We start from the raw sequence: 13,428 nt of genomic DNA on the forward strand, positions 1-13,428 counted from the left end.
TCGGATGAATGACGTCGATGTTGTCCGAGTATGCCTTCTACTACTTTTGTATGCCGGCTTTTTAGGCAGAGAGGCCAGACAACCTATTCCTCAAGAGCTAATATTATTGGTAGATGACCTAAATGCATGGAATCTGTTTCCGTGGGGTTTGTATTTATGGAAAGCTACCTGGACTAAGTTGTCGTCTGCCTTTGATGACCGCAAAAGTTTGCGGGGTGATGGGTCGAAATACACTTTGTCAGGCTTTGTTTGGGCCTTTAAGGTAAGAATTTCTATATAATGTTTTCAAAATTATAATTAATTATTTAACAATTACTAATGTTTGTTATTATATTGTTTGTAGATTTAGATATTCGAGGCCTTTCCCGCCATGAAGACATATGCAATAAAAACTTCAAATGATATTCCCAAGGCTATTTCCTGGAAGAGGAAACGTCTGTTGGATTGGGAAGACTTAATACCATATGCGACAATAAATAATGTAAGTTAACACAAATACTATCATATATAAACAAGTTATTAATAATAGACGTTTAACTTTGTTTGAGTTTTTATATTTTTAGGAGGCCAACATTCCATTAATGAGACTGACACCCACGGAGGCTGAGCTTGCCACTGATTGGTGGCAAGCTAGTCAGCGTTTTCTTGATGGCACGAATGATGAGAAGCCTCCACTTCCTCCACTTCGAGAGCCATCACCTCACCCAGAGCCATCACCTGATCGACCCGACTATACACCTCTACAACGAGAGCCATCACCTATCCCGTCACATCATCGAGCCTCTTCTCCACCACCACCTCATGATAGGCGACCGGCAAAGATGCTATGACTTCTATCTCCCTGTTCTCCACCTCCACGGGATGAGTCAAGGGAGTTACGTGATGAGGTCAATGCCTTGCGTGAGGAGATCGGTACTCTACGCGATAACGATGGTGCATGGCGTGTGGAGATGTCTACTTTACGTGGTGAGGTTTTCGCTCTACGTGAGATGGTAGTATCGTTGTAGAATGAGGTTCATACTCTACACAACGAGGTAAGTTTAAGATTTTCCATATTTAACTTGATGATAAATTTACTCGTAATTTCACCTAAATTAACCATTTCACTTAGATTGCTTAGTAAATTTATTCGGTTGCTGCCAATACTACTAAACTGTTTATTAACACTGTGAAGTTAGTATTTGTCTTTTTGTTTTTTCTTTTGGTTGAAGTAAATTTATTCGGTTGCTGCTAATTCTGCTAAACTGTGTATTCTTTAACACTGTGAAGTTAGTATTTGTCTTTGTTTTATCTTTTGGTTGAAAGTTTGAAATATATTTGTCTTTGTTTTCACTGTTTAAATATCATGTCTGTTTATTTACTGATATTTGTATTTAATTATTTAGCGGACCGATAAGGTGGATGCTTTACGTCGGGTTTTTCTTGCACGACAAAGTTAACGCATCAAACGGCGTGCACGTGCTATTAAGTCTCCGTATACCCTAATAGTGCGAAGACACCGCAAGAAGAAGCCCGACTCGCCTGTCATCCCTCAAGAGTCCACTCCTATCGTTGAAGAGGCCCCTATCATTCCTCGAGAGTCCCCTCCTACCGTTCAAGAGGCCACTGTCATCGTTGAAGAGGTCCCTCCCACCATTCAAGAGCCCGATTCACATGGCGTCATATGTAGGATTCTTGAGAAACCCTCTGACGTGCCGGACATGATGGATTCAAGTTGGCTCTCGTATGAGTTACCGGCTAGTACCATACCGGTATATGAAGTGGAGAGGAAACAACTACCGGACACAATTCTGGATAACACCCTTTGGGCTAAGATCGCAGTTGATTTTTATCTACATGAGCGAAGCCAGGGTTGTTTCACTGACATATGCAAGCTCAACGATGATATCTATTTGTTGCTTGATCGTTCTTGGTGGGGCGTATTATTAGGGGTCGAAGACAATGGCTATTTCGATGGAGGGGTAAGTCTTATATTTTTCTTATATTTTAATTTGATTATTTTTTTAAAATTTATGTAAGTTACTAATATATGTCTTTTTTTGTAAAATAACATATCGATGCGTGGGTGTCACGTCTTCTAATAATTAGGAAACTTAAGGAAAATAAAAGAAATACACGATATACAATTATGCCGACGTCTTTTAACGCCGCTCACTTGAAGAATCAACGAGATGAATCATTTGCGTTGGGCAATGGACAAGCTAAACTTTATCCTGCATGGTGGGAGGTCGATAAGGTTAATGTTTATTTTAGATTGAGTTTAAAGGTATTTATAAATAAGTGCACAAATGAATGAATTATTACTTATGATGGCAGGTGTTTATCCCTGTTTTGGAACATAAACATTGGCTTCTCGTCGAGCTTCAGATCCCATCCCTTAAGGCAATAGTATATGACAGCATGATAAATTACATATCATTGGCTGATTTAAGAGATATTATTAAGGGATGGAGCTCTTATTTTGCTAAATTCTTGGATGCGATAAATTATTGGACTCGGTCTTGAAACAAGAAGCCAAAGAAGCTCAATATTACAGTTAGCAGAGACGAGACCGCACCACAACAAACGAAAGGACCCAGAGGGGATTGTGGTCCTCTCGTATGCTTGGCGTTGGACCATTTGATCACAGGAAGTATAAAGTATCTACCTCCCACCGATAGAGATAGAGCTGCAGTAGGCTTGCGGTTTCGGCATTATATGACTAAATCGATATATACGAGACGCTGCCTACCTGCATCCGCGTTATAAAAATGTCCATAAACAATTGGTATGTTTATAGGCTTGTGGTTTGAAAATGTTTGGTTAAGTACCTAGAATTCAATAATTTGTTGTTTGTAGGTTTTAGATGTGTAGAAAGTGTTGTTTGAGCAAATGTTTGGTTTATGCAGGTTAATCTCAGAAGTGAGCTGCGTGAAAATGATGTATGGCTGCAAAAGTTGATTCAATAGTAGATGAGGAAATAAGAATTATTGCTTATTTTTTATTGTTTAATTGATTTGTAAAAGGTGATTTGTAAAAGTTGATTTGTTTAATTGATGTTAACATAATTCTTATTTGTGCTTGTTTAATTGATTGAAATGTAATGGTTGATTTCGTTGATTTCAATCTGCATTATGTTGAAGGCAAAAAGTACTATCGCAATGCGAAATGAAAATCGCAACGAGGGAATCGCAACGCGAAATGAAAATCGCAACGCGAAATTAAATTCGCATTGCGATTTTCATTTCGCATTGCGATTCCCTCGTTGCGATTTTCATTTCGCATTGCGATTCTCTCGTTGCGATTTTCATTTCGCATTGCGATAGTAATTTCCGCGTTGCGATAGACATTAAGATGATTGCCTATTAAGTGATAACAACTGAACAGATCATAGCAATTTTCAAACTCAAGTTACTAATACATGCCTAACTGAAAATGTTAAAAGTTCACACATAAAATCTACATAATACAACGTTTGCATTTAAAAATCACCTAAATTAACAGTCCCAAAAGGTGAAGCCAGTTGTGATTGGGATTTTAAAGATGATTGCGATTTTGATTGCCTTTTTCTTGACACCATATGAGCTTTAGATTTTGATGATGATCTATATTTTGGTAGAGGAAAAGATGATTGTGATGGCACTGGTGATCCACATGTCAACCTTGTATGACCACTTTCCTTGCACCGACTACATGTCGATCTCTTATTCTCTTCACCCTTAGACGGTATACGATCGTGAATTTTTGGTCGGCCAGGTAGCCTTCTGTCCATGGCTGGTGGCAAAACTGTTTGTAAGTCATTTGGTATGTCCCACTCAGAAGGATGTGGAATAGGGTAGACAATCTCAGCATAAGTCTATCGATATACTTCTATAGTGTAGCAATCCATAGCGTATGTGCTTGAATCATCTTGGTTTAGATGAAGAGCAACTTTTATAACATGGCCACATGGATAACCAGATGTTTGCCATTTCATACAACTACACGTCCTTGCATTTAGATCGACAAGCCCATTTAAGTTATTATCCAGTACTTCAAACAAAGTGTTTGAACATGGTTCAACTCTCCATGACGTTGACTTCACAACACGTTTCGTTATCTTTTTTTCAGTCCATGGTGTAACACGATGTTCCAATGTTCCTGTAAATTTAAATAAATAAAACTTAGTAAAATATATGATAAGTTACGAATTCAAAGAAATAATACATGCATGGTTTCTTTTCTTGTAGTACCACTGTTGAATAGAGGCTTGAAAAAACTCCATTAACATAGTAATGGGTAATTTCCGGGAATAACGACTTAGAGCGTTGATTGATTCTACACTATTAGACGTCATGAAACCATATCTTGCTCCAAGTTGATGTACTCTTGACCATCTTTCAAACCCGACATCTTCTAGTGTTTGAGCACACTGAGACAAAACACGTCTTAAACAGTTTATATGCTTATTGAAATCCACTTCCCGATAAGCTTTTACAGCCTTCCAGTATGTCCATTTGTGCTTTTTTATACCAGCAGACCTTGATTTTAGATTTCTATACAAATGAACACCACAAAGTCCATGAAAAGCATATGAAAAACACCTTCTAACAGCGTTGTCAATTGAGTTTGCCCTATCGGATATGATTGTCAGATTGCTAATAGGACCTATGCAATCCCTAAGATGCCCCATAAACCATGTCCATGAATCAGAGGTTTCAGATTTGCCAACCCCGTAAGCTATTGATAATATCCCATTGTTAGCATCCATGGCTACTGCTAATAAGTTTACTCCAAGGTATCGACCTTTCAAATGTGCTCCGTCAACTATAATAACTGGGCGCATGCAAGTAATAAACGAACGAATCTACAAAATAATATACACAAGAAATATAATCATTTAAATGTGAAATGCATGTAACTAACAAAAATGAGTCAACATAATTATATTAATTTACTAACCGCAGCACCAATGGCGATAAACAACAACTCAAAGCGTCCATCTCTATCTGTTTTGATATGAGTTACCGACCCAGAATTTTTCAGCTTTAAATTGTGACAATAAGCCGGCAGTTGGGCAAACGATGCTTCTGGCGACCCCCTCAACAATTCCAAGGCATAACATTTGGCTCTCCAAGCTTGAGAATATGATATACTAATCTTGAATCGAGCATTCATGTCAGTCATAATTTCATGTCCCCGATACACCCTGCCATTCAAAAACATTAACTCAGCCAGAAAACCACCCAACACCTTTTTGTTTGCCTGTCTATGGTGAGGAAAAACGTGGGTTCTTGAACATGTATGTTTATCAATAAAAGTAATTCTGAAGTCTTCCTTTGTATCAAAACAATCATCTTTCTTTATACGAATAACTTTTGTGTAACAATCAACTGCTTTCTTTACCAACTCTTCTTCCGGTATCTGAAGTAATTCTGGCATATTCCAGTTATACTCCCGTGGCATTTTCTTTTCTTCGGGGACTTTTTCTTCTTCTTTTTCTTCTTCAGGATTATATGAATTACAGAATGGATGTTCAACATGTTCATTCACAGTCGTAACTTCCTCCTCATTATCATCAACAACATCTTCCTCGGCAACGGCTGTTTCATCATCAAAATTCGGGAATTGACCAATATCAAAATCATTACATGCAGGGTCTGTTTCTTCTTCTGAAACATCATCAAAATCCGAGTATTGACCAATATCAAAGTCCGGGTATTGACCAAGATCAAATTTCGAATACTGACTAGTACTCACAATTTTTTCTGTTGGCTCATCATCGTCTAATTGGTCAATACGAAAACCAGAATTTGGTGCTGAAAGTTGATTGGGATTTGGATTAGAGAAAGGTTGTGGGTTTTGAGAAAAACTTAGTTGATTACTACCCGCTACTGACCCAACAATACTACTTCTAGGTTCAACAACATACAATGTAACATCATCACTTGAAACACTAATGTAAGCAATGAATCGTTCAATATTTTCATTGTCGGTTAACAAATAAACTTTACCATTTCTCTGATAAGATAGCCTAAATCCACTTAGGGGATCTAAATTCAATTTCTTTGAAACACGTAACATTAGAGTTTCATAAGTTAATTTTTTTAATGACAGTTTTAGTTGAAGATTCATGGGTAAAGGCATATATTGTAAAACACCATGAACATTCTCCCATGACCCTCCAAAACACAAATCTATCCAAACATGATCAACATTAGATGATTTCATGGTTGTAAATTAATTTACTAAACAAACGAGCTGCGAAACTAAGACCTGTTGCCAGATGGGGAAGGATGTAGGAACGAATATAGGAACGGATGTCGCCAGAGAGAATGAAAGATGGAGATGGAATTAGTTGCGATTTAGGGATTTAGGTTATGAGTTGTTGCTGCTGCGTAGATATATACCCAAAAAATTTGTGTTGCGAAACTAAAACCTGTTGCGAACTTTGAAAATCGCATTGCGATTCTGTATTATCTCGTTGCGAAAGTCAGAATCGCGTTGCGAAAGTCAGTATCGCGTTGCGATTTTGTATTATCGCGTTGCGATAGTCAGTATCGCATTGCGATTTTACCAATTCGCGTTGCGATTTACTTATTCGCATTACGAATTGGGAAAATCGCAACGACACTGTAGACCATCGCAACGCGATTTCCAACTATCGCAACACGAAATGCAACACGAATTTGCGATAATGGAGATCGCGTTGCGAATTAGCGATCGCATTGCGATTTTGTTGATCATTTTGGTAAATCCAAAAAAAATTGATTAAAATCGTATATTATAAAACATTTTTGGTGACTGAGGCGATTTTCTTTTATTTTTCACAATTCCATTAAGTAAGCCTAAGAATGCGTAGCAAATGCCTCCCGAACTCATTTCAACACGTGTCATTACATTACACACTTGTCAGAACTAGCTGCCAATCATCCCCGCCATTTTAGATCACCTCCCTCCCCCAGATGAAATAAATTCATCACCTTCGGAATTTCGCCTCTATTTTTTCCCCTTATTTCTCGAAGTGTGTAAATTGCAAGTGTAAAGAACGGAGTCGAATCCAGCAAATCATCTCTTCACGATTTTCCACCAAGATAATCGGGAAAAGAAAATCAGGGATTAGGGCTTACCAGGCACACTTTTTTGTTAAAAATTCTCAATTTGCATCAATTGGTCACCGTTCGATCAAGCGACGTAATCTCTGGATTGTTTCCGCCGTCTGATCGACCCTAGTTTTCAAAATTATTTTGGCGGTTTCTTTCCGAATCCCTAATCCAGTTCTTCCCACGTCAGTTACGATTGATTTCATATTTTGTACAGACTCTTGTTCAATCTTCAATCTTTAGGGTTTGTATTTGAAAAGGATTGTAAATATTTCAATACTTTTTTGGGTTTCCCTTTTCTGCTTAGGGTTTGTAATTTTGTGCATACGTTTAAGTTCTTTTCAATTTCTGGGTTATGTATATTGAGGAATTGAAGGAACGGGCAGGGGTGGAAAGAGCTGGAGAAGATGATCAAGTAGAAAATAAGAATTATTTTGTACGTAATAATGAATCCATACTTGTTTTAATCATGAGTCATAACCATGATTTCTGAACCAAGGGGTTCGATTTCTCTCTTTCTTTGTTGTGATTTTAAGCTGTTGAAGAGTTCTACTATCTTAAAATTGGCCTCGGCGACCATGTGATGGATTTAATTTTAAGAACTTCAGACTTGGCATCTTCACAAGAACTTGTGGCTTTTGATGATGGTTCGGTTGTGGTGGTGACAGAAGCCGATCTTGACGGATATGACCAAAGTCTTGAACCAGGTTCCGCCGAAAGTAGAATATGGGCAGATCTAAGTGTGGTTTATCGGGTTAGAGTAGTTGGTCAGGCAACACTAGCAATAATCTCATGCTCGTTGATAAGCGGCCAAGCACATCAAAAGATTTCAGCACAGAAAGCACCTTCCTCGAACGTACTATTAGTGTGGACATCCATGTCTACTGAAAACTACAGTTGCACAACACAACACACGTTATGTTGTGTAGGTACCGTTTGTTCCCTTTCTATCTTATCTCACACAAATGAACTGCAAAAAATGTTTCTTTGGGTTGAAGCAACCATGTTTGTTCTTGCCTTGTAAATAGAGTTACCATCTCTTCTGAATCGGACAAAAGATAGAGCATAAATGCTCAAGGGTCAAGTGCATATCATTAGTATATTATATGCAAGTATTATGCTTGTCATAACAAAGTACTTGTGTGGGTTACTCAGAATGGCTACTGCAATCATGGTTTATGACTAGAGGAAATAATTATAAATATAAATACACAAAAAATTAAAAAAAAATGCATATTTATTAAAAAAAAGAAGAGGATGGAGGAAAAAAATGAAATAAACTATAAATAATAGACGGTTGATTAAAAATGACGATATTACCCTTTTAAATAAAAAAAATAGCAAAGAATTTTCATCCCGTATCAAAATAACTCTATAAAACCATAACAATTAGTGTTATTGTAACGTAAAAGGAAGGAAAAGGCTAATGTTTTTTAATTCGAATTTTATGTATTCCCTTGAAGAAAATAAAGTCAAGCGACACCGTTTTGGTTTCTTTGTGGGCGAAGAAAACTAGGGGTAAGCATTTGGTTGAGGTAAGTCAAAAAATTTTGATTATTCGAATTGACGAGTCATATTTTATGATTCGAATTTAACTTGAAATTTTTTTTAGTCGAGTTTAAGAAATTTAGGTCAAGTTATTCGAGTTTCTATACAAATTTTATTATAATTATATATAGTATTATGGTAAGGATTGATTATAATTTTTCTACTTTCTCTAACTATATAAGATATATATATATCTTCATAATCTTTTCATATTATAATATTATTTCATATAAAATATAATCTAAAATTATAAAATATATTTACAATATTATATTTTAAAGAAAGTATTTTGAGGTAAAAAAGGATGAGAGTATAAAGGAGTCAATGAATTGATAGGAAAAAAAATTGTAAACAATTGCAGTCAAAAGATTAAATTGAATAAAATATAAAGTTAATGGACTAAATAAAAAAGAGTATATTTTTAGTAAAAAAAAAATTATAACTCAAATTTTCCATTTTATAAGTGGATGCAAACATATATATATATATATATATACCATTTAACGGATATAGCGATTCGTCATTATTTTCCGTTACATTGCTACTTGTGGCCGTGAAGATTGTTCAAACTTGCTATTGACTTCTTCAGTGGTGGCGGACGGCACTCTTACACTGTTACTCCACCTTTATTTAAAGCTCTAGAGATAATAATTAATTTAGTAGCATGAACTCCTGTTATTTTTCGAGAAAATCAAATATTCTAGGAACGTGCTTTGTGACTTTCTTAAGAGATTGAAGCATTTTTCACGTTTTGTCGAAGTCTGAGATGTGAAACTAAATGTTATACGTTGCTGAATGTCAGGCTTATTTGATTCGTTTATGCTAATTTGGTATGATGATCTTTTGGCATAGGATGAAGCTGATGGACAATATCATGTGGATGGTAAGAATCGTGGAGCATCTGAGGATATTGGATCCGGTCGAGATAATGGTAATAATAGCAATGGTGGGGATGATGCCCATGTGGATGTTGATGAGGAGGAGAAGGATGATGATATTGAGATGGTGGATAGATGTACAAGGGGAAACCATCCTGAAGGCTGTATTGCCGTTGATTGGTTAAAAGGGGAGTATTGTATTGAATGCAAAAGCAGAAGTGGCCAGGTTTTGTTCTGCAGGGAAAATGACTGCCCACTTACTTTTCATGAGGTGTGCATGACTTGGAAACCCGAACTTGATGATATGGGTACATTCTACTGCCCTTATTGTTTGTACAAGCAAGAAATGACCAGGTTCAAAGAGTTGAGAATGAAATTTATGTTGGCTGCGGAGGGGTTGTTCAACTTTATATGTTTGATAAGGGATGGTGGAAGTAAAGAAAATAAAATGAAAGGAGCTCCTGTATCAGCAATGGAAGGGGAAGTGAGTGCTGGAGATCATGGAAACGAGCAAAATGATGGTGAAGAAAAATGTGATGAGGGAAGCATCTCCAGAGCTGATGGGTTTGACAATGCTGGGAAAGGAGAAAAGGTGGTAGAGGATATCCAAAAATCTTCTGGTAGCAAAGATGATGCAATTGATGAGGACCAGCAGCAAATACGACCATCCAGTTCAAGCCATGTAGGAATCATGGAAGACACGTTTCATGTATTGAGGAAAGAAACTTTTGACATTGTAGGATCGTTGGAAGAGAAACAAGGGGCGAGGGACAAGGAAGAGCCAGAGCTCCAAAATCCAGTTGGAACTAGCATGGCATCCGAGGTGCCTGCAGTCTAAAGTTTTGAGTTTTTCTCACCTGATTTAGTTACTGAGAATCTTGGAGCGGGTGAAAAGCTTGAGAAACAAACAGATAAAAGATCCAGTGTAGAGAATATGAATATGAATATGAACCAAGAGGGAAACAGTGCAACAACAAAAACTTCTGTGGAATGCCAAAAATCAGCCAACCCACCGTAAGTTAGTCATGGTTTTACATTTTGTTTAAGCAAGGTAACATTCAACAGAGATCCGTCTTGACATTGCATGTACCATAGTTAGGGCCTTGGTTTTTTGTTACATACCATTACTGTAAATTTACTTTATTTTGTTCATCTAGTTGCAGCATGATCCCAATTTTGATGGATGCTGGAAAGCGTAAGAGACCAAACTGGACAGCGGAAGATGAAGAGATGCTAAAGGTATAAACTTATGAACACTTCATTCCCACCCCCCTTCAAATTCTTTATTTGCCAACATGTATTAACTTTGGAATAGGTTCAACTTGATTTATGCTATTTTCCCATTTCCTTTATTTTTCATTACATTTGAAATGAAACTTTCATTTTTTAACTTGTATTCCTGTTTTTCCCCTTTAATTTTTTATGATATTTTGTAAAAGCTTCCCTTCATCCTCTGCTAACCCGTTAAAAGGATGTCACCCCTCAGTTCATGATCCTGAGAAAGGTCCCTTTAAATGTAGAATATTTAATTTGTCGGCTTCAGGCACGCTCATATGCACAAATATGGTTTTCTTAGTTGTGGTTATGCTAACAAAAAGTTTCCTACTTGCCCTGCCATGTTCTTTATTTTAACAATTGGTAAGACGGTGCAGCATATCTTGAAAGTTGAAGTGGTCTGACTCATGTGTTTTCCTAGATTGAACTTTTCGCTAGTGTTTACGCATGCTTGTTTCCTGGCTACACTTATTGGATGGACAAGTCTGCAAGAACTCATTTTCTTGATTGCAGGAGTTAGTGCCTACGTTTGCAAGTAAAGTACACAAGAACATCCCTTGGAGGAAAATTTTGGAGCAGGGTCATTCCGTTTTCCACTCAACTCGTATGCCAGCAGACCTTAAAGATAAATGGAAGAATATGACGGGCAAAGAATCTCCAAAGGGTAATAGAGGGAACTGATTACAACCGGAAAAGTAAGGTAATCTTTTTGCTGTTGTTAATATGCCTGTCTTGCTGTAACTATCTCGAACAGACCAGGTTGTTGACTCGATGTAGAACAGGTAGGTGGGTCAATACCTTTTGCTGTTGATATGTTGTACAGAGTAGCTAGGTGGCTCGACGGCTGATATTTTTGCTCCATTTTTTGTTGGATGTGTTCAAAAGTATGAAGTACTAACCATCTAAATTTTCATGCCCTTCTCCTTGAGTGTTTTGTCCATGTTAAGGCCATTTTTTCCCGTAAGCATCTTGTATGTTGGATGTGTTAGCATTTATGCCTTGCTTTGTCAACGTGGTGTTGCTGATGTGGCTCTCAAACCCACGTTTGTTAGACGAGGTTTCTGAAAATTATGGTCTACAAATGATTTATCTGATATTTTAAAATCAACTTTTCTTTTAATAATTAAAGTTTATTTTTTTGTGTTTCTAAAAGCTTAATTAAATAGGCATGGTCGGTGCATGGAGTGGTCGATGTCATTTTGTTGAAAATCATGTATGGTTTTAGGCCCCACCTTTTCAGTCTCACTCTCGTGCGTACGTGTTTTCATTGTGGCTTTCAATTTTCTAGCTCTAATAAATATTGACAATTTTTTAATTTATACGAAAGGATGGTCACATGCAGCGTTAAGTCTAACTAACTGATTGGCTAATGAACACAATAATTAATTAATTAAAGAAAATCAAGTTAAATGGCTCAACACGAAATGCACGCTTCAATTATTTAAAAGGAATTAAAATAATAATTATTTCCTTGTAGTGTGAGAGATAAGCACATGGTTGCATGTGAATTATTGGAGATATCATAGCATAAAATCTCTTGATCTTAGCCAAAACGTACTCGTTTTGTTTGACTCGAACTTTAATCATTATGGGACTTCACGAAACATCGGATCCACTCGGTTTGACACTCCAAATAATATATTTCTCTTTTTAAATTAAAACTCATTTTTATGATTTGGGATGGTTTAGTGATGCAGGAGATCCGAGACAGATGATGCTGAGCTGTCAGATTGCACCTTGATGGCGTTGAGATATCATGAATTGGCAGATCAGCGCAAATGCGGGAATTGATTGTGATATGTTTCTCATTGGGGTCGTTTTGAGTATGTTTCAGTCTTTTGGCTATAACTTTGGCTACAGGTGTCAGAATCGCGCATAAGACCCCAATCCGGAAAGCTCTTTTCGATGCGCACGCTCTACACATACGCTCCATGTGACCTTTTTTTTCAACCTCAAATTCTGCCGTTTTCCCCTCTGAATCACTAGATTTAGATATTTTTTACTATTTATGATAATATTTCGATTGTCAATTAGGAAGTCAATTTAAATCCGATTTAGGCCGGATTTTTTGGAGATTGCTTATTTTATTTCGAATTTCAATTTAGAGTGATTTTCGGGATTTTGCTATTTTTGGCAAAATTCGAATAAAGACGATTTTTGGCTATAACAGTCCGGCTTGTGGACTGATTTTGGGCATTGTTTGATTTTATAATATTTTATTAAACCCTAGAGACTTTTTTTCTCTGGTTTTTTGGACGAATTTTCTCTTGTGAATCATCTGTTGGAGCGCCTGCAGAATAATCACTACTCTGTCTGGCGTCATTTAGTAATGAAATTTTATTGAATTTAATTTGGATTTGTTGATTTCAACAACCTTTAAAATAAATGGTTAAAAATTTTCGGTTCACACATTTTTACTCCCCTAGATTATGAGTTCAATACTTTTAGGAGTAAAATTCTCCCTCTAGGTAAAAGCTGTTTAATTTTTTTAAAAAATTTGACGGCTAATGAGTTAAGCACAAGGATAAAATTACGATGATAGACTGACAGAAATGTAAATAATAATAAAAATTAGGTCGAGATATGTTTGTTAAGTCAAAATTTAAAATTTAAAATTTAAAATTTGAAGATTAAGATTTATTTTGCTTAAATTTAAAATTGACATA

At 36.5% G+C, this 13,428-nt stretch overlaps 1 protein-coding gene across 1 annotated transcript; it reads left to right on the top strand.

Annotated features, from left to right (window-relative positions):
- Positions 1–7,845: 7,845 nt before the first annotated feature.
- Positions 7,846–11,650, top strand: LOC120162501. Its single transcript, XM_039172642.1, has 5 exons — positions 7,846–7,995; positions 8,248–8,255; positions 9,480–10,501; positions 10,651–10,726; positions 11,276–11,650. Exons 1-3 carry the CDS (start codon positions 7,980–7,982, stop codon positions 10,323–10,325), a joined length of 870 nt encoding a protein of 289 aa, XP_039028573.1. The 5' UTR covers positions 7,846–7,979; the 3' UTR covers positions 10,326–10,501; positions 10,651–10,726; positions 11,276–11,650.
- Positions 11,651–13,428: the final 1,778 nt, after the last annotated feature.

This window comes from Hibiscus syriacus, unplaced genomic scaffold (genome assembly GCF_006381635.1).
Source record: "Hibiscus syriacus cultivar Baekdansim isolate YM2019G1 unplaced genomic scaffold, ASM638163v2 tig00002890_pilon, whole genome shotgun sequence".
In the NCBI taxonomy this organism is placed as follows: Eukaryota; Viridiplantae; Streptophyta; class Magnoliopsida; order Malvales; family Malvaceae; genus Hibiscus; species Hibiscus syriacus.